General features: G+C 28.8%; 1 protein-coding gene across 3 annotated transcripts in view; it reads right to left on the reverse strand.

Moving 5' to 3' along the window:
- Nucleotides 1-579: 579 nt before the first annotated feature.
- The window catches only part of LOC142334282 (dopamine receptor 1-like), a 93755-nt gene continuing 68987 nt past the window's right edge, over nt 580-25347 (reverse strand). For all 3 annotated transcript variants that reach the window (XM_075382197.1, XM_075382196.1, XM_075382198.1), the window contains exons 3-5: nt 17945-18254; nt 14974-15457; nt 580-4966 (exon numbers count right to left, since the gene is read on the reverse strand). In XM_075382197.1, coding sequence (XP_075238312.1) covers nt 4649-4966; nt 14974-15457; nt 17945-18254 — 1112 coding nt within the window. In that variant the 3' untranslated portion in view covers nt 580-4648. The remainder of the gene's footprint in view (nt 4967-14973; nt 15458-17944; nt 18255-25347) is intronic.

The following is a 25347-nucleotide window of genomic DNA, read 5'->3' on the forward strand; positions in this document are numbered from 1 at the left end:
TTTTAAAAATGATTGAAAAAAAAATACTGCCTAATTGTAATTACTAATTTCAGAAATTATATCTCTCTTGATAATCAGTTTATTTTTTATACTTTTAATTTGTTAGAAAACTTACACTTCCTAAAGAAAATTATAAAACACAAAAATATAACATTACTTAAGATTATTTTTACAGCATTCAGTGATGTTTTTTGAAAGTAGTTATTTAGTTATCTTGAAAATAATATAACATCTTTACCTGTCCTAATTGTGCATTACAGTATTTCATTATTGGCTGATGTATCCATTCCTCTTCTTTTGGCTACATTATTTAAGAAGTACCAATTGTTTTTTGTATTCACCTTTTCTTTTTAGCATTTGCTACATCAGGTTTCTATTTCACCCTAATATTTTTATGCAAAATTATTTGTAATACTGTATGCCCTGGAGTTTCTGTACTTTAATGAGAGAATTAAACTCAAAATTGATAGCATCTTTAATTTGCAATTTTTAGTGAAGGATAAATAATAAAAATTTCAAGTTTTCATCACAAAAAATCTGTGATGGATTATTATTTATTAAACAAATAAATGCCTTTATTCTACAATTTCATTTCTACTAGATAAGTGTTTATGAAGAAATTCAGTACACATTAGAAAATAAGTTTGTTACTGGCTATACATAAATACAATGATACATGTAATTTTTTCATACTTTTTTTATATAATAGTAATATGACACAAAAAATTAACTGTAAGTAATAACCGTTATTAAAATTAAATAAATAAAATTTGTGAAACTGTTAAAAGTATTATTATTATTATTTTTTTATTGCAATTTCTTATATCAGTTGCTTTTATTCGCAAAATAATCTGGAAAAAAGAAGTGTTTTATTAGATTAAACACTTCATTCAAAAATAAAATTTTAACAATCATAGTTTAAAAATAATATTAATTAGAATTACTTTTCCATTTCTTTCTTTTTGTAGAAAAAGTATAAAATTTAATATATTATATATGTTTTTTTTTAGTTCTGAATTAAGCAGTCTCTCACAAAATATTATACTGAAATGCAGGCTTTGATATAATATTTTTCTCATTGTTAATTCACTTCTGCACTTTTTTTTGATATAAATTTCTTTATTGTTAAAATAGAAATTGTTCTATGTTTTTGTACTAAATATTAATACTTACCGTTTGTAAATAATTTAAATGATTAATGTAGGTACTTAAACTCTGAATCTTTGACATCACAGTGTTAAAATAAAAATATTTTATTTATAGATATGCAATTTGGTCAAGTAGAATTGCAAATGACTAGATTAAGAATATCACAAACACTTACCAGCTAACATCACTTATGATAGTCTAAAAAAATAAATAACATTATTAACAATCTTCTTAATTTCTTTGGACTTAATATTTTTGTATGGAATGCATTTATTGCATTTTTAAATTGATCACTGAGGTTTTTTTGGGGAATAAAATTCATCAAATTATTTAAGTGTCCTTAAAGTAATTAAATACAATACTGAAAAAATTATTAAAGATCACCATTCATTCATCTGTCATAATTGTTTATCACTTTTTAACACCATCACTAACTTAGAACACGAATATTTTGCTTTCTACAAAATGAGATACAACAAAACTCTATGTTATTCAGACCTTTATTATAATCTATAGAGAATATTAAGAACTGCATACTTGCCACAAAAAAATTTCAAATCAGGTTACGCAACATCTATTAATATAATTTAATAGACAAAATTCAATAAATTGTTTCTGAAAATTTAAAAAGTGTAGATGACAGACAAATTTATTCAGGCTGGTGCGATCTGCCTGGTTGCAAGATTAATTATTTTTTTGGAAGAATGTACTTTGTATTTTTAAATTTACCAGTTTCTAATGTATCATCTGAGATTTTATAAACTAAGTTTGATCTTGTAATTCTGAAAGTGAATTTGGATTTATAAATCCTTTAGCAGTTGGTTTTAGTAAGGTGAATGTAGAAATAGATCTTTCAGCTTATAATCTTACATTATAAGTGGGTTTTGGGTACCGATAATGAAAGATTTGGTACGTGTTTCATGATGTAATTTCAAATAAAACTAAAATAGATTTTTAATTTTGTTATGTCAATGTGTATAACTAAAGTACTGAGGAAACAAATGACCTAATTTTTTGGGTCTGACATATTACAGTATAAGGTCAGATCTCTACATACTCTGTGTATGCTTAATCAGTAAGATCTCTACATACTCTGTGTATGCTGAATCAGTAATGTAATCTATTAACAGCTATGTGAAAAATTACCCAATAGAAAATTAATTTTACGGAGGTTCATTTTAAGAAAGTGCATATTATGATACACTCTGGTGTTTTCATTGTCTTTATTGAATTAGTTCTTTATGGTACATTTAACGACTAAGATTTTGGATATATTTCTTAAAGAAACACTTTCATTTCTTGATATTTCATTGATTTACAGAGTGAGTGAATTGTAAAATGAAAAAAAAAAAAACATTACCATTGAATTTATAAGGATTCAAGTAGTTAGTTTCTTGATGTATAAATGATAATATACAAAAGAAAAGAATTTTGTAATGTTGTCATCAGATATATATTTTTTTATTATTGGTACATTTATTTTTTTAACTGTATTTGTCTATTGGTTGTTTGAATTGAGTATAGTCAAATTTGCATTTGTTACCTTTTTTTGAGAAATATAAATTTACTTCTGAATGAGCTTGTGTACCTCAATAGTCATTTTAATTTAAATAATAACCAACAAAATTCATAACAAATATAGGGAATATTTATTTTCAGACACATCGCTATCAATTTGGTAGTGATGTGAAAGTGTTAAATATGATGCCTGAAACAATGGGAATAATTCATTGCATTAAGGATGGACAAATGGAAAGGAATATTACTAGTAAGTTGGTAGCTAAGTCTTAAATATAAAAATATTCATTAATTGTTATGGAAGAGATCTTTTGAACAAAACTAACAATGAATAAAATATAATTTTGAACTAAAATTGAATAAAATAGTTATTGAATGTTGAAGGATTTAAAATTCAAATATTATTGCTCAAACTTACTTCATGCATGTTAGATGATAATTATCATGTAAAAATGGAATTCAATGAGTTATTTGTAGTTTGTATAAAACGTACAAAAAATATCTTTAAGTACTCTATTTTATGGAAAAGTATGTTTACAATCTAACAGAAATCTTATTCGTAATAACTGTGTTTATTGGTAAAGTGCAAATCTTTATGAATAACTTAGCTTGAGGTCAATATGACTGGTAGCCTGGGAAAACTGTAAGAATAATAATATAATTATTTTCTGAATTGATTGTTTTTATTAATTGTTTAGGGAACTGACTTTTGCTAAAACCTGACCTATATGATGGTTTAATATTTTTCAGTTCTTACATTTTCATTGTTTTATATTTTGTCAGTCAAATATCTTCAATATGATCAAACCAAAACATGTATTTATATATTCATGCAACCTGTAATAGGTCTATGCCCAATTACAGCTACTGTGATTTTTTTGTGAGAGGTGAAGTTTGTAGTTTATGAAAAAATGTCTGATTGGATTCAAATTGAGTATGTATAGGCTAAACTTTAGTCCATCATTGTGTATTATTAATATAAAAGTTTTTGAAATAAATATTGAGAAAACTGGCTGGTCAATTAGTGCAATAGATACTGGATGTAGATCAATAGGGTTTGAGTTTGATCCTGGTGAGGATTTGGTATTTTATTACTGATCATTTCATTGATCACATTTTCCTCATCAAAATATTGTGAAGCAAGTCCAAGATTGTAATACTAGAATAAAATAATCTATGGTAAAACATACTTTGTTGTTTACTGCGATAAAAGTATATATTATTCTTAGTAGAGACACCAACTTATACAAATTTTCACTACCATGATAATTACCATAAAATATAATTTCAGTCTGCCTTCTTGGTTCTGTTTTGTAAGTTTACAAAACACATAATAAGCTGTCAAATTTATTAAACTAATAATTACTGAAATATATAAAATGACTACTAGTTTAGGATATAGCTGCTACTTAATTTTTATTAGTAAAAAAGTAGCTAATTAAAAATTATTTGCTTAAAGCTTAGTTATTTTTTCATTTTCATTTATATGCTGTTACATACGTCGAATTATGTTTAAATGCAATGACTAATGAGAATTTGGAATTTGCTAAATACTAATTATGATTATTATCTCAAGTTTAATTATAGATATTATTTATTTGCAACTAATATTGTTTATCATTATGTAAGATGTTTTTTCATAAAAAAAATCATATGTATTTTTATAAAAAATTATTTTTTATGATATAAAGATTATTTTATAAGTTTTTAGTTTTTATTGTATACTGATATTGGAAAATAAATTTTATCTATGTTTGGAACATTAACCACATACACAGTTTAAATAAAATCTAGTGATACATATGTTAACAATTTAGTGAAAAGTCTTTTATTATTTTACTTTTTGGTAAAATTTTGCAAGATGCAGTTCTTTTAAGATGGCAAATTATGCTGAAAATACTTTTAAACAAGTATTTATCCTAAGATACTTTTAAACAAGTTCTTCCTTTGGAAATTGTGGAATGCCAGGTTCTGGAATCGGTCAGATTGCGCTAGTTTCTTCATCAAGTACAACTTTATCTGTAGAGTTTACTCGTGTTTGACGAAGTGAACCAATGGAAGAACGTGGGCTTATGCTGGAGCGACCATTTTGTTGTCTAGTAGCTACTTTTAGACCAGCACAATCAGGAGGTTTACGACCTTCTCTCAGAGCCATTGTAACAGAACTATAGCCTCCACAACAACAAGGAGGGTAATGTGCAGTCAAAATTCGGCGGAATGCATCTCTAAACTCAGTATTGAATATCGAGTAGATAATGGGATTGAATGCTGAATTTGAATATCCCAACCACGTTAAAACCTGAAAAAAGTTAATTTATGAATTAATATTTTTTATCATTGTTTGGATTTTGTATTTTTAATAATTAAATATTTATTAAGAAGGAAGAGAAAGTTTTCTTTACTGTAAATTCTCATTTGTTTATTTTACCTTAAATTAGTTTTTGGTTCATTAAGTTGTTATTATCAAATTCTCTTTGATACAATGAGAAACAACAAGCATTTGGAATTTATTAGAACTTCAAAAAAATGTTGAAGGCAATGAAACATTTTGTTCATAGCATTATCTCAAGTTTGACTAAAGATACTGTATATTATTATCATTTATTTGGTTTATTAACTTGGTTAGCAGGTTTAAATTAACAGTAGTGCTCAGGAACAGCCAACCTCTTTTTTCTCTTTTTTCCTGTTTAGCCTCCGGTAACTACCATTTAGATAATTCTTCAGAGGATGAATGAGGATGATATGTATGAGTGTAAATGAAGTGCAGTCTTGTACAATTTCAGTTCGACCATTCCTGAAATGTGTAGTTAATTGAAACCCAACCACCAAAGAACACCAGTATCCACAATCTAGTATTCAAATCCGTGTAAAAATAACTGGCTTTACTAGGACTTGAACGCTGGAACTCTCGACTTCCAAATCAGATGATTTGGGAAGACGCGTTCACCACTAGACCAAGGCAGTGGGTAGGAACAGCTAACCAGAGTTTAGAAAAACCAACTTCATAGTGCAACATGGACAACAACATATTTTAAACATTATGTTAATACTTCTGAAAGGAATTACAGAATTAATTTTACCATGATATCTTTCATGATTGTTTGCAAATGAAATATTGTGGTAAATATATTTCTTATTTGCATTAAAAACCTTAATAATCTAGGTTAATAAAAGATTAAACCAAAGTTATTTACTCCTTTAAAATTTTGTGAGCATAAATAAAGAAATAAGTTGTAAAATTTGATACTATTATTACAGCAAAAAAAAAAAAAAATTGATTACACAGTATGTTATGTAAGAAAAATTGATGGACTGCAAGATAAATTAAAACCTTTTTAAAAATTTATATTGTAAATATTATTGCATAACTAAATTACACATTTAATATAGATTGCCCTTGTCAGTACCATAAAAATTGTTTTTATGTTTTTTATATGAATACAGGTCAACATTAAACTGTTTTTATGTTTTTTATATAAATACAGGTCAACATTAAAACAGAATTCACAAAGAATAAGTTACATCTGCAAGTCAAATAAGGATGGCAAAAAAGTCCTATGTTCCCATTACTACACTGAAGCTTGGTTTTGCTAATAGAAAAAAAACCATAGATATCTTAAAATCTACATTCCTGTCATGAAAATATCTTTAATAGTGATAAAATTCTTAAAAATTGTAATTGAACTAATAATGAATGAGTCATCAATGCTTTTGTTACTATAAGAGAAGAAATATACAGGCTTTACATTTTTTTAATTAAAGTTAAAATCAAATTATTTTATTCTTCTTAACACCAAATGAATATAACTTTAGCTGAATTATCATTAATGAACACATCAGGTAAGAGACTGCTTGAAAGATATAATTGCTTTTAGGGGATGGGGAGCCATCAGTGGCATGACAATTTGCCGAGCAAAGGGTGGATCAATGTATTGGTTGGTATGAACATTATCATAAAATACAAATACAAATCTGGTATTGATCACAAATTATTGTATTTAATGAAGTAAAAATCTCTTATTTGACTATGTATTTAATAGGATTCTTTTTTTAGAGTTTGGAGAACACAAATTTTTATTTATTTAAAAAAAGAAATCAGATTAAAAGAAACACTTTTATGTCAATAAAAATTTTTAAGAACATTCATTAAAAGAAGCAAAAAAAGGCAATGCCCTTAAAAAAAAGGTTGATGGCTTCCACATATCCCCTTATAGTCATACACTGAAAATTAAATTCTGGGAAGTTAGAATGACCCAGAGAGAAAGTGCAACAGAATAGTTTAAATCTTGATATACTGTACAACAAATAATATTAATATAAATAAATTTGTATAAAACATTCAGAAAATCAATCATTAATCATGCAATGTAGGAAAAAACCAATTATATGAGTAATAATATGAAAAAAGCCCAAAGCTAAGACCTTGGTCAAAATAATGAAACTAGTCACAATAATTATAACATAAGTTGCTGATTTACTTAAAATCGATAACTTTACTTATTAATGAAATACCATCACTAGCAACATTCACAGAACCAGGAAGACAAAAATTAATTTTCTTAAAGCACCTTGTCAAAGAAACTAAAGAAGCTGGTTGCTTCATCCTAAGAAAAAGATGATACTTTCTGTGTCCAATATAAGGCACTCATAAATCAACAATCCTTCCAATAATCTTAAAGAAGACTTCTTTGAAAATCTTAACCACCAAAGGTTACACAGGATGTTAAGAACTTAGAAACTACTCTGGGTTTTATAATCAGAAGATGCTTCATTAAAACCTCTGTACGTTAAAAACTAAAAAAAGTATTTAAAAGCTTCAATTAAATTACGAGTTTAGTAGTCTCTATTACAGTTCCATATTAGGAAGCAGTACTCAAGCAATGGCCAAACCAATATCTTGTACAGATGAAGGATTGATTGAACATCTTGAAAAAACTACATACTCATAAAAGCAGTCCAAGGTTTCTCCTTGCTTTGGATGCTATTTGAAAAAGTTTATCAGGTGCTTACGACACTGTCTGGAGAGAAGGAATGATTTGTAAGGTCCTCCATGTAATCCCATGCAAACTAACAGCTCACCTCCTTAATAACATGTTGAACGACAGAATGTTCCAAGTTATCATGGGATCCAATATAAGCTCACCAAGGAAACTCAAGAATGGCTTGCCATAAGGGTCGGTACTTGCGCCTCTCCTTTTCAGCCTCTATGTTGCAGACATACCAGAGACAAGATCTGGCTATGCTGATGACTTGGTGTTAACAACAAAATGTAGATCATTTGAAGAGTCGGAAGAGGTCCTGATGGCTGACCTGCAGAAACTGGGAAGGTACTTCTGAAGATGGCACCTCCAACCAAATGCTAGTAAAATAGAGGTGCTGTGTTTCCATCTATGTAACAAGTTTGCTAATAGGGAGCTTAAAATTCTATTTGAGAATATATGGCTCTTTCACAATAAGACACTACCTAGGCGTGACACTTGATAGAGCGCTTTCATTTAAGGAGCACCCAATGAAAACTACAGAGAAATTGAAAGTGAGAAACAACATTATACAGCTCTGTGGAACGATGAGGGGGGCATCGGTTTCCACTTTGCGCATATCGGCTCTGAACCTTGTCTTCTTGGCTGCTGAATATTGTGCGCCAGTATGGCTTTACAGCCCTTATGTACATAGAATTGAGAGATGCTCAACTTAATAACACTATGAGAATGATTGCCTGGGTTATCAGGTCTATTCCTGTGGAATGGCTCCCAGTATTGAGCCACATACACCCCCAAACCTGCACCGTATGAATGCTCTTATAAGAAAGTACAAGAAAATTATGGACAATTGAAACCTACTAATAGATGAGGACATTGAGGATGCCAATCATGGTGGCCTTTGATCTAGAAAGCCACCTATCAAAACAGCAATTGCTGCCACAGAGGATGGATTTAACTTAATTGATGCCTGGCGTCAAGAATGCATTATAAAGCAGAATAATCAAATGTCATGCATTACTTAAAAGCTGTTGGGTTTTGACTTGCCACGTAAGACATGGTCAACGCTAAACAGAATATGAACTCAGCATGGTAGGTGCGCCTATTTCCTGCATAAATGGGGTAAAACACCGATGCCCCTTTGTGAGTGTGGTGAAAATCAAATTGTTAAACACATCACAGAAGTTTGCCTTAGGACAGCTTATGAAGGGACTCCTGAAGATTTCCTGTTGGTAACTCCAGAATTAGTAGCTTATATTAATTTGTTAAATATTTGTTTGTAATATTTGACTGTAATTGGTGTTGTGTCCATACGCTAAATAAATAATTAAATAAATATTTGAAAAATTCATTAAACAACAGTTTATAATAAAAAAAAACCCATGACAATAACTGTTTCTTCTCTACATATTTGAAACTGACCAACTTCATAGAAATATTTTATTTCATGTTTTTCTAGAATAGTAATGACAATACTTTTTCCTAGATTGAGGGGTATTCTATTGAAAATACACCATAAATGTATTCTATTAATGTCATTCTTAAAATCAACTGATCCTTTAACAATTCATTCAATCTAGTATGATAGTCAATTCAATCAATACATTATTTGTATTATTATAATTGTCAATTCAATCTAGTATGATATTATTTTCATAATTAAAAATATTACGAAATTCCATTATTAAACTTTTAGTAATTCACAAAAAAATGTTAGTAGAGTCATTTATCTCTTTTAACTCATTATCTATAATATATTATTTCATTAAATTTTTATATTTATCAGAATACACAAGGAGTGTCAGATTCATTTTGTCAGATTTTAAAATAATGCTATTAAAAGTTAATTTATTTTTTAGGTTGTAGATTATTTTTTTATTATTATTAATAAAGAGTTTGTAATTTATTCTTCTTCATTTTATATCAATAATTTTATTACCAATGGTATTTCATAAAATATCTTTATCATTAGTGTATGTTTTATTTTTATTTATTTCAGAATCCACTACAATATTCTTAATAATGTTGTTCTTATCATTAGCTGCAATAAATTGTTCATCCTTATCAAATTCCATATTTGTTAAATTCACCAAATCAATACTTTCATCAGAAAAAGAACTCGATTTTACAAGCATTTCTTCTATTTGTAAATTATTATCCATTACAAAATTTTCTTGCAAAGCGAAATTAACTCAACTGAAATTGAAAAGGGTTATATCACCATTAAAATGAAATATATCTGATGTTTATTCCTTAAGTTGTTTAGTCTCATCAGCTACTCATCTAGAATAATTGTTGTTTTCTCCAACCAGTTTTCCAGCTACTGCTGGGTCTGGATGTGTGTGTATGTAGGCAAATGCAATTACCGGTACCAGCTTGCCAGATGTGATGTATTTGCAGACATAGTGCAATGTAAGTGTAAATGCACCCGTAAACATGTAACCTGGAACAGAATCAGGTTGACTACTCCTGAGATGTGTAGTTAATTGAAACCCAACCACCAAAGAACACTGGTATCATAGTCCAGCATTCAGATTCATATAAAAGCAACTGCCTTTACAAGGACTCAAACCTTGGACCTCTTGTCTTTGAAAATCAGCTAATTTCGTGGTGACAAGTTTAACCATTAGAATAACCAAGCAGATATTCATCACAATAATACAGGAACTAAAAGCTAAAAATGGACAACTGAAAGAAAAATTAGATTTTTATGTAGTCAGATCCAGTAGACTCCAATTCCTACCAATAACTTAAAGTCATATATTTGAATTCTGAAGATTGAGGCAGGAAATGACAATGATATTAAAAAAGGAAAGCTGGTTAATAATGTGATTCCAGCATTACACTATTAACATGTGATGAGAAAACTATTTCCATTTCTGTTGACAATAACAGTGGTTTAGTTGGTACTCAGAAAGTGAAGGTTTTTATTTGTTCAATTTCTTCTGCCCCTTTTTGTGCAATGAATAAATAATACACACTAGAGCAAAAATGTTAAAACAGAGATAACTAGCAACAAATAGGTAACTAACAATTTTCTCCTTGAGTCTCATTTACTGCTGCACTTCCTCTCAGCTGCCACAAATGAAGTGTACTTTTTATTTCTTTGAATATATTAGTATTAATTAACATATTTACAATTTAAGGATACCAGACATCATTAAGCTCAATTTCATTGGAGAATGTTTAAATCCCACAAGCAGCATGAAGAAAACTGAAATGACAAACTAAGCTATGACAAGAGAAAACCTATTGCAGAAACTGTGATGCTAATTTACAACTGGTCAAAAGCTAGTAAACACCTGGTGTTGGGATCCAGTTTGAAGATACTACTAGGCTTTTGATATAATCAGATTAGTAAAAGAAGCTACACTGATTAATGAAATTATTTGTACTATACTCAGCATTAAAAGAAAAGGATGCAGCTCTTTTCATATTGCTGTATCAATTAAAGATTATGAAAAAGTTGCTTCTCCTAAAGTCTGGCCCATTGAGATTTTGATTTTACCATTTTATAGAATGTTAAAACCAGAGAGATAACCAAATACACAAAGGACCTGTTAACCAAAAGGAAACCCTGAAGAATATATTGAAAAAAACGGGCTTGGTATTTTGTACAATTGATTTTATGAACCAAGTGCACCTATATTAATTGGTTTATCAAAGTTACACAATCAGAGTATACCTATGCATCCTTTAATTAATTTAAAACTGCTCCGTCTCACATTATATTTAAAATAATAGATAAAATTCTCAGAAGTAAAATAAAGTTAGAGTATAAATATAATATAAAAGCGGTTTTGAGTTGGTAAATAAACTAAAGGTCTAAAATGTAATTGATAAAACTAGGATGGTTAGTTATGATATTTGTAATATGTATCCTAGCCATAGAAGTAACTATTAATATATTAAAGAAAAAATTAGTACAAAATCATGAAAATCCGTTATTTATTGAAAACATCATTATTATTATAAAGAACATATGCAAACAAAATTATTTTAGTTTTGATAACAAATATTACACTCAAGAAAGTACGCTACTGATGGGTTTTCCGGTGTCATCCATATTGTCTGAAATTTATTTACAGGAGTTTGAAGATAAAATAATTTACGGGATAACACATACACATGATATTTTAATATGGACTAGATACGTTGATGATATTTTTGTATTCTATAATCCGGTGATAATTGAAGAACATTTAATAATCTTGAATAAGTTAAACTTATATTGTACTAATTTGAAATTTAAGTTTGAAATTGATAACAATAGAAAAATAAATTATTTAGATGTTGGTATTGAGTTTAGTAAAAATAATCAATGTATAACTTCAGTATATAGGAAACTAACATCTAACAAAACTACACTATACATAGAGCTTCAATTCACCTGTGGTCACATAAGATTAGTACTTACACAAATATGGTAAATAGAGCATATACTTAATTTTATATTAAGTATAAGAAAAATAATGTAAATAAAAATGAATTAAACAAAGAATTAAGTATTATAAAACAGATTGCTATAAATAATGGTTGTGATAGCTTGTTGGTTTATAATATTTATAATAAACAAATGGTAAAAATTAAAAATAACTCAATAAATAAATAACACACAATATCAGCACACAAAATATCAATAAATAACACAATACAATTTATATCAATAAATAACACACAAAAAATTGACAATGTATTTTTAAAATATGTATATATTGATAAAATAGTCAAACACATTACAAAGGTTTATGATAACAATAAGTTTAAACCTGCATACCAGGCAAATAACCACATAAGGAAACATTTAATAAGTAATATACATAATAATGCTTCTGTATACAGAACTATACTGTATGTATACAGTTTGATTGGTATTTATAAAATCGTATGTAATGATTGTGATCATATTTATATTGGTAAGACTACTAGATCTTTTAAAACTAGATTTATGAAACATTTTAGAAGTTATAAAAACGGTAAACTGGGTTTTTCAAATGTATCAGATCATTTAATTAAAAATAAATACATAATGTCAGATATTCAGACAAACTTAAAAATATTAGAAATAAAAAATATGATATGGATAGGAATAATAGGGTTTTGACATTTTAGAAATGTATTGTATATATAAACATAAGAATAAATTTAATATGATCAACCTTCAGACAGTATACGAGGATGACAGTATTATAAAGGCTGCAGTAGATAGTACCACTATCTGTTTTGATAATAGTGATAAGTAATTGATCTTTCAATATGGTTAGCAGAGTAAATTCAGTGAAGTGGCTGGCACATAATTTTGCTTTACTTAAGTTTTTGTTTCTATTTTACAATTTTTAATTTTTATCTTTGTTTTAATTATATTTTTACATTGTAATTTTAACTTAATTAATTTCACTTGATTAATCTTTATAATTTTAAACATTTTTTATATTTTATGTTTTTTATCTCTTGTTTTGATTACAATTTTAAAAAATGTTTAATTTAAATAAAACTTAAAAATTTTTTTAATATAAGATTTAAAAATATAACTTAAATTTAATTTAAAGATTTTTAATAAAATTTAATTGGTTTAAAAATATTTTTAACTTAAAAGTATAAGTGAATAAGTGGTATCTTACATTGGATTGCGTGTTTATGATGTTTTTTGTAATATATATATAAATTTATGAAGCCGGTGATGCGAATCAAATTCGCAAAAGCGCTTCTGTTTGTGTAATGAACTAAGGTAAGTCATCCTATTTCAGTTATTCTGTACTTAGGGTAAATCTATTAAATATAAATTAATTGTATTGGTACAGAAGAGTATGGTTATTAAAAGAATTGTTTTTAAAAAAATAATATATATATATATATATATATATATATAAGTATTAAATTTAGAATATAAATTCACACATCAGAAGAAAAGTAAGTGATATTCCTCAATCAAATAAAAATAATATAAAATATTATGTGATGAAGAAGTTTCAATGTCATAGATAATTTTAATGTACTATGTAAAAATTAAAAGTAATGAATTGAACTGCATTTTTTTTAACTCAAGATATGATATAAAAAAGTTATCGATTGATAGGCTTAATTTAAAGTTAAAAAAAATAAAAATAGAAAAAAAATAAGTTTTATTTAAAAGTGGTCTAAAAAAGAAAAATAATTTAACTTTAATATTAAATTAAGAATAAATTTTTGTAATAAACTCTGATTAAATTGAAATAACATTGTATATTGAAAATGATGATCTATGAATCTGTTTTTTATTCATGGTAGTGAATGTACTTTCATGTGAACATTTATTTATTACATATTTCAGCTACATTTAATTATGTTAATGCATACTGAATGAATTTATTAAAAAATTTCCTTTAATTTTATATCACAAATAATAAAAGCATGGTTCGCCCTTCTTTGCATTACATAGCAAATTATCAATGAAATGATTATAAAATATAATGTAATACAAAAAATAATTAAATGTAGTTGAGATGTAATAAATAAATTTTCACATGAAAGTACATTCACTACCATGAACAGAAAACAGATTTATAGATCATCACTTTCAATATACAATGTTATTTCAATTTATTCAAAGAGTTTACTGTAAACATTTATTCTTGATTTAATATGAAAGTGAAATTATTTTTATTTTTTTAGTTCATTTTTTAATAAAACCATATTTAAAAAATAAAAAAAACATTTTTTTTAATTTTATACTTTTTAGTCACAGACTAAAAAAAAAATTATTATTGTTACAATTAGACAGTATATTATTATGAAACTTCTCGGACACAATCTCAGGGAATTGTGTTAATTTATCACTTTTAAACATATTGTACAAATGATTACATAACTCTACACAATTTTATACAATTGTAGATGTCTTTTTTCTGAACTATAGTGATGTAGCAAAATGAATAACGAACTCAAACATATGTGCATTAATCTGAGAGTAGTGATTCACTGACACTAGTTGATAGCTGTCCAATTATAATTCATCTTCACATTGCAGACTATTCACATATTATTGCACAGCAGAAAGCATTACTAACTGGCACTCTGTGTCAAAGTTTTTCATATGCATGTGCAGTTGTTTGAACTTCTGTTATTTGCAAACAACAAATTTTCTATGAAATTAAATTTTTTTGTAGAATTTTTTATTACAACACATTGTTTTCAATAACAAGCATGTGTGGAAAATTTTAGCCTCTTATCTCATCTGGAAGTAGGTTAAATATTACTGACAAAATTCTGACCATCCACCATGTTACACAATGCACAGAGCAAGTTAAATAAAAGTATATTATGCATATTGAATTTCTAATATCTTTACCTTGAAAGCCATGCCAGGAATGCATGTCTTGCAGAAGGCAGCAATTATATTTACGCAGAAGAAAGGTACCCAACACAGCAGGAATGTGCCCATTATCACGCCGACTGTTATGGCTGCTTTGTGATCGGATACATGGTATGGAGAGGATGCGTGCATCGTTGCTGGTATGGAAGGAGATGTAAGAGGCCGTGTAACGGCACGAATATTTTGTACATGCTTTTGTGCGTAGCAATAAAGTCGGCAATAAATGCCAACCATGACGACACATGGAACGTAAAAGCTGATACATGAAGAAACAACAGCATAGGTGGGAGTGAGATCCAGAGCACAGGTTGGATATGCAGTATCACCCTGGTGGAAGACGAGTGGCTGAGGAGGCCGGTGCAGCCCAAGAGAAATGGGCACAAAGCTAATAAGGGCTGCTAACAGCCAGATACAGGCTATTGAAACTAACGCTACTCTTCGTGTGACCCATCGGCTGTACCTGTTGATCACAAATGTTCTACATTAGTCTCATGTTATATTTATTAATTACAATAACAAAGACTAACTACATTATTATTACATAGTTACTATTTTTAATTTCAGTAGTAAGTAATCTACAATTAGGCCTAAGCAACTACGTCAATAACATAAGTACATATACTACAGTCAAACTGATATTACATCTTCTTTCATACTATGAGTATTTGCCTTTATTATTATAATTTTTTTTTGTAAATTTTTCTATATTTTCATATTGTGTTGGTTTTAATGGTATAAAACCATTCTCTGAAATGGTTATATAGAATGAATATTGAATGATTATGTATAATGGTTATATGGTTAAATGGAATAAAACAAATAATTAGAATTTATTTCTCTATTAAAACAGTAAGAGTTAAATTTGACTTAATGAAAAACATAAAACTTTTCTCATTATTTACAATTTTTTTTAGATAATACAGTTTTCATTAAACGTACGGTTTACATAAATTAATAAAAGCTTTTAAATTTAAACGTACAATTTTAAATTACATGATGATGTAATTTTAAATTTAATGTATATCAAAAATATTTCTTTAAGAAAAATATATATGTTTTTAGTGCAAATAAGGTTAAAAGCAAGTTTAGCGAACAGTCAATCATGATAAAAAGTTTAAGATCTAACAGTTTAATATCTAAGTTATCTAACATAAACCTGAAACAACTGAATACAATTTTGAACTTGTGAAAAAAATTGCACAAAATGTTACTACATCAAAAAAGTTTATTATAAAGAGCAGCAAAGCAAAATCTAACATTTATTTTTGAAGGGTTTGTTAATAAAACTAAAAACCAACCTCAATTACAAAATTACGAATGAACAGGAATTATATTTTACATCAATGCGCTTGACTGGTTGGTGAATTCTGGTGTATCCTATTTAAGACCAGCTTTATGACAGCAACAACTAAGCGAAAACAATAAAACAGTTTTGATAACCTAACGGTTCAACAAAATTTTCTTGGAACAAAATAAATAAATAAGCTCATTGAATGGTTAAAAATTAAAAAAAAGATTTTAGACTGACTTCAACTAGGTAACTGTTGTGAAAGAGAAATTCTGGTACCCATATAAATTCTGCTTCTGCTTTTGGCTCCACTACTAAAATAATGTATTTCTTTATACTCCTGTAGATGAAGATACATACAGTAATACAGTCATACAGTCATGTAATACATAGTCATGTTATCGGAGAAGCTGCTTACAATTGGTTGAAATCATACTTTTACCAAGTGTAACCCAACAGTTGAAATTTTTTCTTTTGATAGGGGTACTTTTAAAATTAGATCCTCACTTCAAGATATAGATCTTAAATGTTACAGAAAATGTCCTCAGTCCCTTGATTCTCTTATTGTTAATTAATGATTTGCCTCAAATCTTGAACCATTCATTGTTACCCTCTTTGTAGATTACACAACTGTATCTATAGCCAAAGATGATTATTTAAAATTATTTGAAAATTCTACGTTAGCAGTTCAAAAACTTATTACTGGATGTTTGCAACAGTTTAGCGTTAAGTACAAACTATCTAATCAGGTAGACATAACATTGCTAGTTTTGAGGGTAGAATTTCTATTAATAATAATGTTAATATTTTCGCTGCCAAGAGAACTAAATTTCTGGACCTTTTTTTATGAAAAACTTTCTTGGATTATTAAATTGATTTTGTTTGCAGCAAAATCACACCATATTGTTTTTTTAAGCATCTTAAAACACTAAGCTTTTCATCATTGTTAAATGTTTATTATGTTTGGGTATAATTCCTAATAGACTATAATATCATCTCTTGGGACTCGAAACTAGGACTTACAGTCTTGGAAAAAGATTATAGCTGTCAAGGTTTGTCAACCTTTGACAACTATAATCATATAATGAAATTATATAATGTGTATGAAATCAAGGGGAGGTAACCTAATAAAACATAAAAGTAATATGAAAAGGTATTTTAAAATAATTAAAAAAAATTGTATCATTGGAAACTCATTAGAAAAATTGTGATAAGAAATGTTGCTTGCTATAAGATAAAATAATAAAATATAGTTTGATTTCTGGTTTTGTAACATTTAAAAATATTAAAATTTATAACACGATATTCTTATTCTTCGTCTTAAGTTTGTCAGTAAAAATGGGTACATGTCATTGTAAAGAAAATAAATCATACTTAAGCATGAAGTCAATAAGTAGTAAAAATAATTGAAAATCTTCTTTATTTCCTTTTTGGTATTTGTGAAGCTGGCATATGGCTATTACCATTTAAAGACTCCATCAGAAATCATTCGACTTTCTTCTTCTTTAATATAAAAAATCATTCTTTAATATTTCAATATGTATAATTGATGTAATTTAATACAGATTAATTTCAATGTACATTCTTTTGTTAATTTTTATCTCAATTTTCAGAATTCATTCAAGCAAAACTAAGAATATAATAACACAATTTTATTACCTTAATGGATCTTTAATATGTATGTATCGATCGAGGGAGATAGCACACAAATTGAGTATTGATGCTGTTGAGCACATGACATCAAAAGCAATCCATGTATCACAGAACTGAGGTCCAAACACCCAGTATCCTGCCAAATCATTGACTACAGCAAACGTCATTACAAGTGCTGCCACAAAAAGATCAGCGATCGCTAAGGAAGCGAGAAATAAACTTCCTATACGTCGTAAACCTCGATCCGTATAAATAGCTAGGCATACAAGAATGTTTCCTGCTATCGATAGGAAAATCAGCAGGCAAAGGAATATACCTGTAAACAAACAAAGAAATTTAAGGAAAATTTTTATTTAATTTCTTAAAATTTAATTGTGATAATTGAAATTAATTTATACAAAATATTATTTAAATATTAATATTAAGAATTATGTAATATTTAACATTAGGTTTGGGAGAAAATTTACTTAAATGATGGTTTAAGATGTCTCAAAGAATAATGTAGAAAATAAAGATTATGATGATAAAGGGGGTTCACTGACTAATATTCTTCAAATAAACCATAAAAATACTTCATCTGAAAATAAAGAGTGGCTCAATTTTGAACTGTTTTAAAGAATTTAAAACTATTTGTTTTAAATAATTAAATAATGACACCTGATGAAAAATTGTTGAGAAGTTTTTAAAAAAGAAAAATGGTAAGAAAAGTGGTATCATGAAAAGATTAATGTGATACTTGTTATGAATTTAAAACCAGGTCTATTGGTGAAGAAGAATATAACGACCATGGCCAGAAGAAAGATGCTGCTTGAGAAAAATGAGATCAAAGAAATTGCCAAGAACAGTTCTGAGAAGTATTAACTCTAATAATGGATCTGCAAAAACTTGACAGGGTGATTACTACAGGATAATCGATGTGATGTAGACAAAAACTGCAAGTGTCCACAACTTTTCAATGTATAGTCTTAAAGACAGTGATGTAATTTGTATGTGTGGCTTGAAGATAAATGGTGTATGGAGTAAATTCACCTCATGTATGGTGGACTGTATCATGAACAATAATAAGGATGCACCTATCAAAACAGAAACAAAACCTTGGCAAATATTTTAATAATCTTTCTATAAGTCATTCTGTTACAATTGAACAATTGTTACTTGTATTAAGGAAAGGACACACTATAATGGTTGCAGACCGTATCCGTAGTATTTAAGAATGTTTCTTTCAAGCTGCCAGTAATGCACCACCTGATTACATTGCTGGAATGCATATGACATGAAACAAACACCCCGTACATTATAAATGTAATCAATCGAATGTTTTTCAAGAAATATGGTTGACAAAATAATACAGACCAGGAAGAAAATCAAAACAACTATTCATGACAACTGCAAAATAAACTAAACTCCAAATGGTGAGGTTAATTTCAAAGGCTAATTTCGAAGGCAAGTGGAATATTCTTCTAGAAAGAAGATCTAATCTTAAGATATCACAAAACATTAAAAAGTTATACTGGAGTCTACCCGCTATCAGTGAATTGAGAACAAGGACTCCACCAACAAAATGACATTCTTAGTTAGGAGTTTAATAAAACACATAAGAAGAAGAAAAGTTGTACAGGGTAAGACAATCTCATTAATTTTAATAATATTTAATTAAAGTAGGATGATAATATCTTTAACAAAAATAACGTTCTGATATTCTTTTTTTTTAAATAATTTTTATTTAACAATTTTTAAAACACGTTTTTAATGTTTATTGTATGTTTCTGTTTTATTTTAATAAATTTAAATAGTTGATTATGTTTGATATCAATCATAGTACCTTAATAAATAGTAGTAATACCTCTAACATGGTATTCATAATATGAGATATAGAGAAGAAAAAAATAATTTATGGGTTTATTTATTTTAAGAATTCATAACAATCAAAACTATATCTGAAAATGTATTAACTTTTACAGTTCCATAAAGTCACACTTTAAAACATTTATATTCTATGATATTAAAGTTAGTAACATTATTTAGTAATTTTTGCTTATCCTACTAATAGTATTAGTAATTTTTGTTTTATTTTTAACACTTAGCAGATTTTCCCTAGTAAGTGATGATATGTACTTCATAAGTTATTACCTATTTTATGATATCGGTATTTTGATTTTAATTAAAAGTTAGCTCAGAATTTTTTTTTTGTTTGTTGTGTAAATTATTTAATTTTTTGTATTATTCAGGTGTGTTATGTAAATTGTAACTTTAGAAAATTTGGTGCAACTTTGTTAATTTATAACTGATAGAAAAATAGTAAGGGTTTTGTATTATAATAAGCTCAAAACCTATTGTATAATCCAGTATAAATCATGCATGATAAATTAAAATTCAGAATGTAGTAACTGTTAATATTTCTGAATTGTCTGAGTAGTAATAATTTTATCTTCAGTTTATGAAGTTTACATAACTTCTTTTCACCATTATTTACACTGGACGGTATAACTATAAATAATCAACACAGAAAACAGTAATTAACTCTTTAATATTTTGTTTTTGTTAAATTTTGTGGTTATAAATTTCACATTTTCAATTGATTGAGATCTTGACTTTTATGTGGTAGGTGTAAAATTTACATCTTACAGTTAATATCTTTGTACATGGGAATTATTTCTATGAGGTAATTTGTAAACATTGATTTGGTGTTGCATATGGTGCTTGTATGTGTTCCTTGAATTTTTGGATGAACGTGCATCCAGTCCATATGATGCACTAAGTGTTAACAGTACAGTTTAATTTATATGCTCTTGGATTGTCTGCTGTAGAGTGATTTGTTAGTATGTATTCGGTATTATCTTATACATTTTGTTTGTTTTAAAAACAAAAATGCATTGTTCTCTCTTGAAAATGTCAAAAATTTTGTATGAATGTTAGTTAACATTCACCCAAAATAATGGTTGTATAACCAACAATTTTTTTTGTACAACATATCCGGTTTCTGTTCTCTTATAAATCTTTCATCTCCCTTACATAGTGATATTTATTCTGTAAATGTTACACATTATCCTTTATTTCACTTCAGGAAAAAATTAACGGATTCCACAACTTATTCCATTATAAGTTCACGTCAAATAGATATAAATAGAACATTGTTTAGTATAAAACACTTTTCATAGCAGTTCTTTTTTAAATTTTCCCCCTACTTTTTTGTGGTAAATTTGTTACATTTTGTATAAATGTAAAAAAGGGATGTTTATAGAATTCAGCTCACAAAAAAAACTTATTTATGAGGAGATTTGATATGGAAGAATGCATCTCTTTTAATGAGAGCGAAAATTAATTTTACTCGATTTCTATAGACTACCTATTAAAAGCGCTACTGTAGAATAATTCCATTACACATTTTAAAATTCTGTTTTAATGACTTTGTGAAACATTCTCAGGTCGTTTATCAAAGCTTTAAACAAAACACCAGCAAATTTATCTAGTAGATTGTACTCGTATATCTAATATTCTATCAAAATTTCATTGTCCATGAAGTAACATTTTTAGAAAATAATCATTGTAATTGAAGAATGAGAATTATCTTATTTAATAATAATATATCTATAAAAAATTATTTATGTAAGCTTTATACATTGCACTTGCTGTATCTTGTAATACTAGTATAATTATTTAAATATACTGATACTAGCCCTTTAGTTGTATTAAAAATTGAAAAGATTTTTATAATTTTCATTTTTTTTATGGATGAATATTACACCACATAATCTTGCTTAGGCGTATTGTAGGAAATTTTATAACTTTTCTAACATATCAACTCTGACTGGAATTCTGACTCCTGATGAAAGGTAGAGAAGTTTCCTTTCTGCCATGAAGGTTTTAAAAATAACTACTGACAATAACTCTCTCCTAGAGAAATAGAAAAATGAACTAAACTATAAGGATTAGAATGAATAAATCGAGGTACCATCTTTTTTTGCACACCAGGGTCTAGCACCAGTACAATTATTCAATTCAGCAAAAAACAATTCTGTAGTTTTCAAAAGAAGGAACAATAAAATTATTCAAATTGTAAATGTAAAAATATAAAAGACCCATAAAATTATAAAAGCCAAAAAGTTAAAAACAAAATTATTGTTTGTAGGTTACCATTCAATCATAAACAATCTATATATATATATATATATATATATATATATATATATATATATATGAAGAAGAATGTTTGTGTGTTAGTGTGTATTTTATACAGATCTACAATTTTATTCCAATCGTGACAAAATTTTTCATATTAACATTTTCAAAAAAAGAGGAAAATTGTATCTGCATTTCATCATGAAAAACTACCCTCATCACCATTTTCATTCACTTAGTGAAGCTTTTAATCAACTCAAATTTTGCGATTCAGTTTACAGAAGTATAGCAAGAAAATAAAGTTATTACTATGGAAATCAATGATTATTGAAAAAATGATTTCCGAAAACTTAACAATAGTAGGGCAATTAGAATTGGAAAAATAATAATATTGGGAAAACAATTATTTTGGAAAAAGGGCATGGGAAAATTAATAATTTTGGATTGACTCCATACCCTTCAAACATATTGAAATTCCACCAAAGAAAAGAAAGAATATACAGTAGGTCAGATAACTCCAGCAGCCAAAAAAATAGCCATCTATTTTTTGGACCTGAGGTAGATTACGCAGAATTCGTAACATAGCATTTAAACTCCACGACCAGAGCGGTGACAGCTGTACATAAGAACAATACATATAGTTGGCTAACAAGCTCTGAGTGTTTTCTTCAGAAAGTTTAACTTTCTTTTGACCTGATTTCCATCTATAGTCTTATAAAGACTGGATTTTTCAGTCACCTGCAGATAATGAACATTTGAAAATGGAATTATACCACCTTTAGAGCTGGCGATGTAGTGGTCAGGGTCGATGTGATTGCAGGTGTAACAGAGACTCTTCCATTGTCTATATGCACTCCACGTTGGCAAGCATATAGTAATGTGCCCATGTATGTTGGTACATGGGGGTCCTGAAAGCCTTCGGTGAGGGGTACTGGAGTCAGTGCAGAGACTGTGCATCCACTCTTTGCCAATATATATGCTGGTTCCATCGGAGTACTGGACCAGACGTCCAGGGTTGGCAGCTCTGGATTGGCGTGTACTCCAGCAGCTAGCCTTACAACAGAAGGGATTAAAATTTCATGCAAGTTGAACAATCTATCATGGCAGAGGTTTTACGTAAACACTTTTGTTTAGAACCAGCCGCTTTGCCGTACACGAAACGGAAGAAGAATTATTAGTCAGGAAAAATATGACATGAGGTGAAGAGTCTGCAGAGTGCTGTCTTCGAGAATAGTTCATGCAAAACTAAGTACCTGGTAATTACAAGAGAAGATGGTAATTTTGCTAGCTATGCCCTTTTCTTATCGCTCGTGACTTAACTAATTGCGCTGAAGGTCTAGTAAAGGAAATACGAAAAACTTTGAACGGTCTTTTAGTCGGGACGATCAACGACATTCAGCCGCAAAAGATTCTTGGATTAAAGAAAATGGGTGAGTTTGCTGTACGAATAGTTCTTTATTGCTCTCTCAATACCTTAAAGGGTGTTGTGGTTTATCGAGATCTACTCAATTGTTCTGAACAGGAAATTGTGAAGGAGTTGTCACCGCAAGGACTAATAGAGTGCTGAAGGCTGAACATAAGAAGGATGGCGAAGTTTTACCTTCTGCCTCTCATGCTTTCATTTTTATTAGACCAACCCTGCCGGAGAAAGTGGATGCGGATATACATCGTCTGGATGTGCGTGTGAGAGGCCACAAATATACTTATGTGGTGAAGAGACTCGTGAATGGGAACCATGCAAGGATCCTCCTACCTGCGTCAACTGCAAAGGACAGCAGTTGACTAATCCGAAAGTACAGCAGTTCATGCCGATCAAGAAGCTGCCCTGTCTACAAAGATAAAGTAGCTGATTAGGGAATCAAAAAATTACAGAAGATCATCTATTTTGAAGCTAAAAAAATTGTGAACAGTCGTAAACCTTGAGCAACAACATATGCTCAGGCAGCGGCTACTGTTTCCACCGCAAGCGTTGATGCAAATCAGCTCCTCAGTAACCTCTCTCCATCGTTAGCTATAATTACAGAAAGAATAATCGATAATAAACTGACAAAGAGATCACCTAAATTTGCACAAGGGGACCCGTTTCTCCTTGCTGAGGCGGTGTCTGGTGCCACTCTTGTCGTGGGTGTTTCTTCAGTTTCCGCCTCTGAATTGGCGCATAAACCGAACGCCAAGCCATGACCGTCGTTGTTCCTTGGTCTCCGATTCGGAGGCTGGGAGCTACACGGGCAATGATACTTATAGAACGCGAAGCTGTACGGAGAATTGAGAAGAAGTGATAAAAGAGATGGCTAAAGCGCAAACCCCGAGAATAACTACCTAATATAAACGAGGCAATTCTTCAATGGAACATCAACGGATGTTTTTCAAACATTCTTCAGCTCCAACGCTTGGTACATGATGTGGATCATTTGTATATGTCTGCAAGAAACATTTACGCCGAGATGAAAATTTCAACTTAAGAAGATATAATATTTTTAAGCGAGATCAACCCAAACATATAAGTTAGAGGTGAAGTAGCCATTAGCGTCGGCTACAGCTACCACCGAAACGGTTGAAATAAACAAAAATCTGCAAGCGGTTGCACTCAGAATGAAGCGCTAGCTGCCGATTACTATATGCAGCATATATTTGACGAATTTTGATTGGAAAGAGAATAATATCATGCGTTTAATTGCTGAGCTTCACCTACCCATACTATTAATGTTATTTTATTTTTAAACCCGGCTACTTTTCTCGGTAAAAAATGAAGATATCAACTTGATTTTTGATGAGTGTAAATATCCAAAAAGAATTCCTAAATTTTTCAAAATTCGACCTTGGAAGGAGTGAAGAAAGAAAGGTAAAACAAAATTTAACAATGATTGTAAATTTTCCCCATTTCCGACTATACAAACGAGATATTCGCTAGATTGGGGCTTACAAATACTCTTCAGATAAATATCTAAAAACCATTTTCGGGTTTTTTTGAATTTCGATTTTTACTTCCTTGTACGAAGTAAAAGAAGTATTGTAATCGCCAACAATTTTGGTTTTCAGATTTCAACGGAAATATCCACTTTGACCATCCCTGAATCCATTTTGACTAGTTTCGGCGTGACTTCTATACGTACATACGTATGTATGTATCTCGCATAACACAAAAACGATTAGCGATAGTATGTTGACATTTTGGATTTAGGACTGCTGTAACATCTAGTTGTGCACCTCCCCTTTTGATTGCAATCGACTGAACAAATAGTGTTCAAAAAGCCCAAAATTTAAAAGCATTTGGATTTTTTACTTTTTCT

Source organism: Lycorma delicatula, chromosome 1 (assembly GCF_047948215.1).
Source record: "Lycorma delicatula isolate Av1 chromosome 1, ASM4794821v1, whole genome shotgun sequence".
Classification (NCBI taxonomy): domain Eukaryota; kingdom Metazoa; phylum Arthropoda; class Insecta; order Hemiptera; family Fulgoridae; genus Lycorma; species Lycorma delicatula.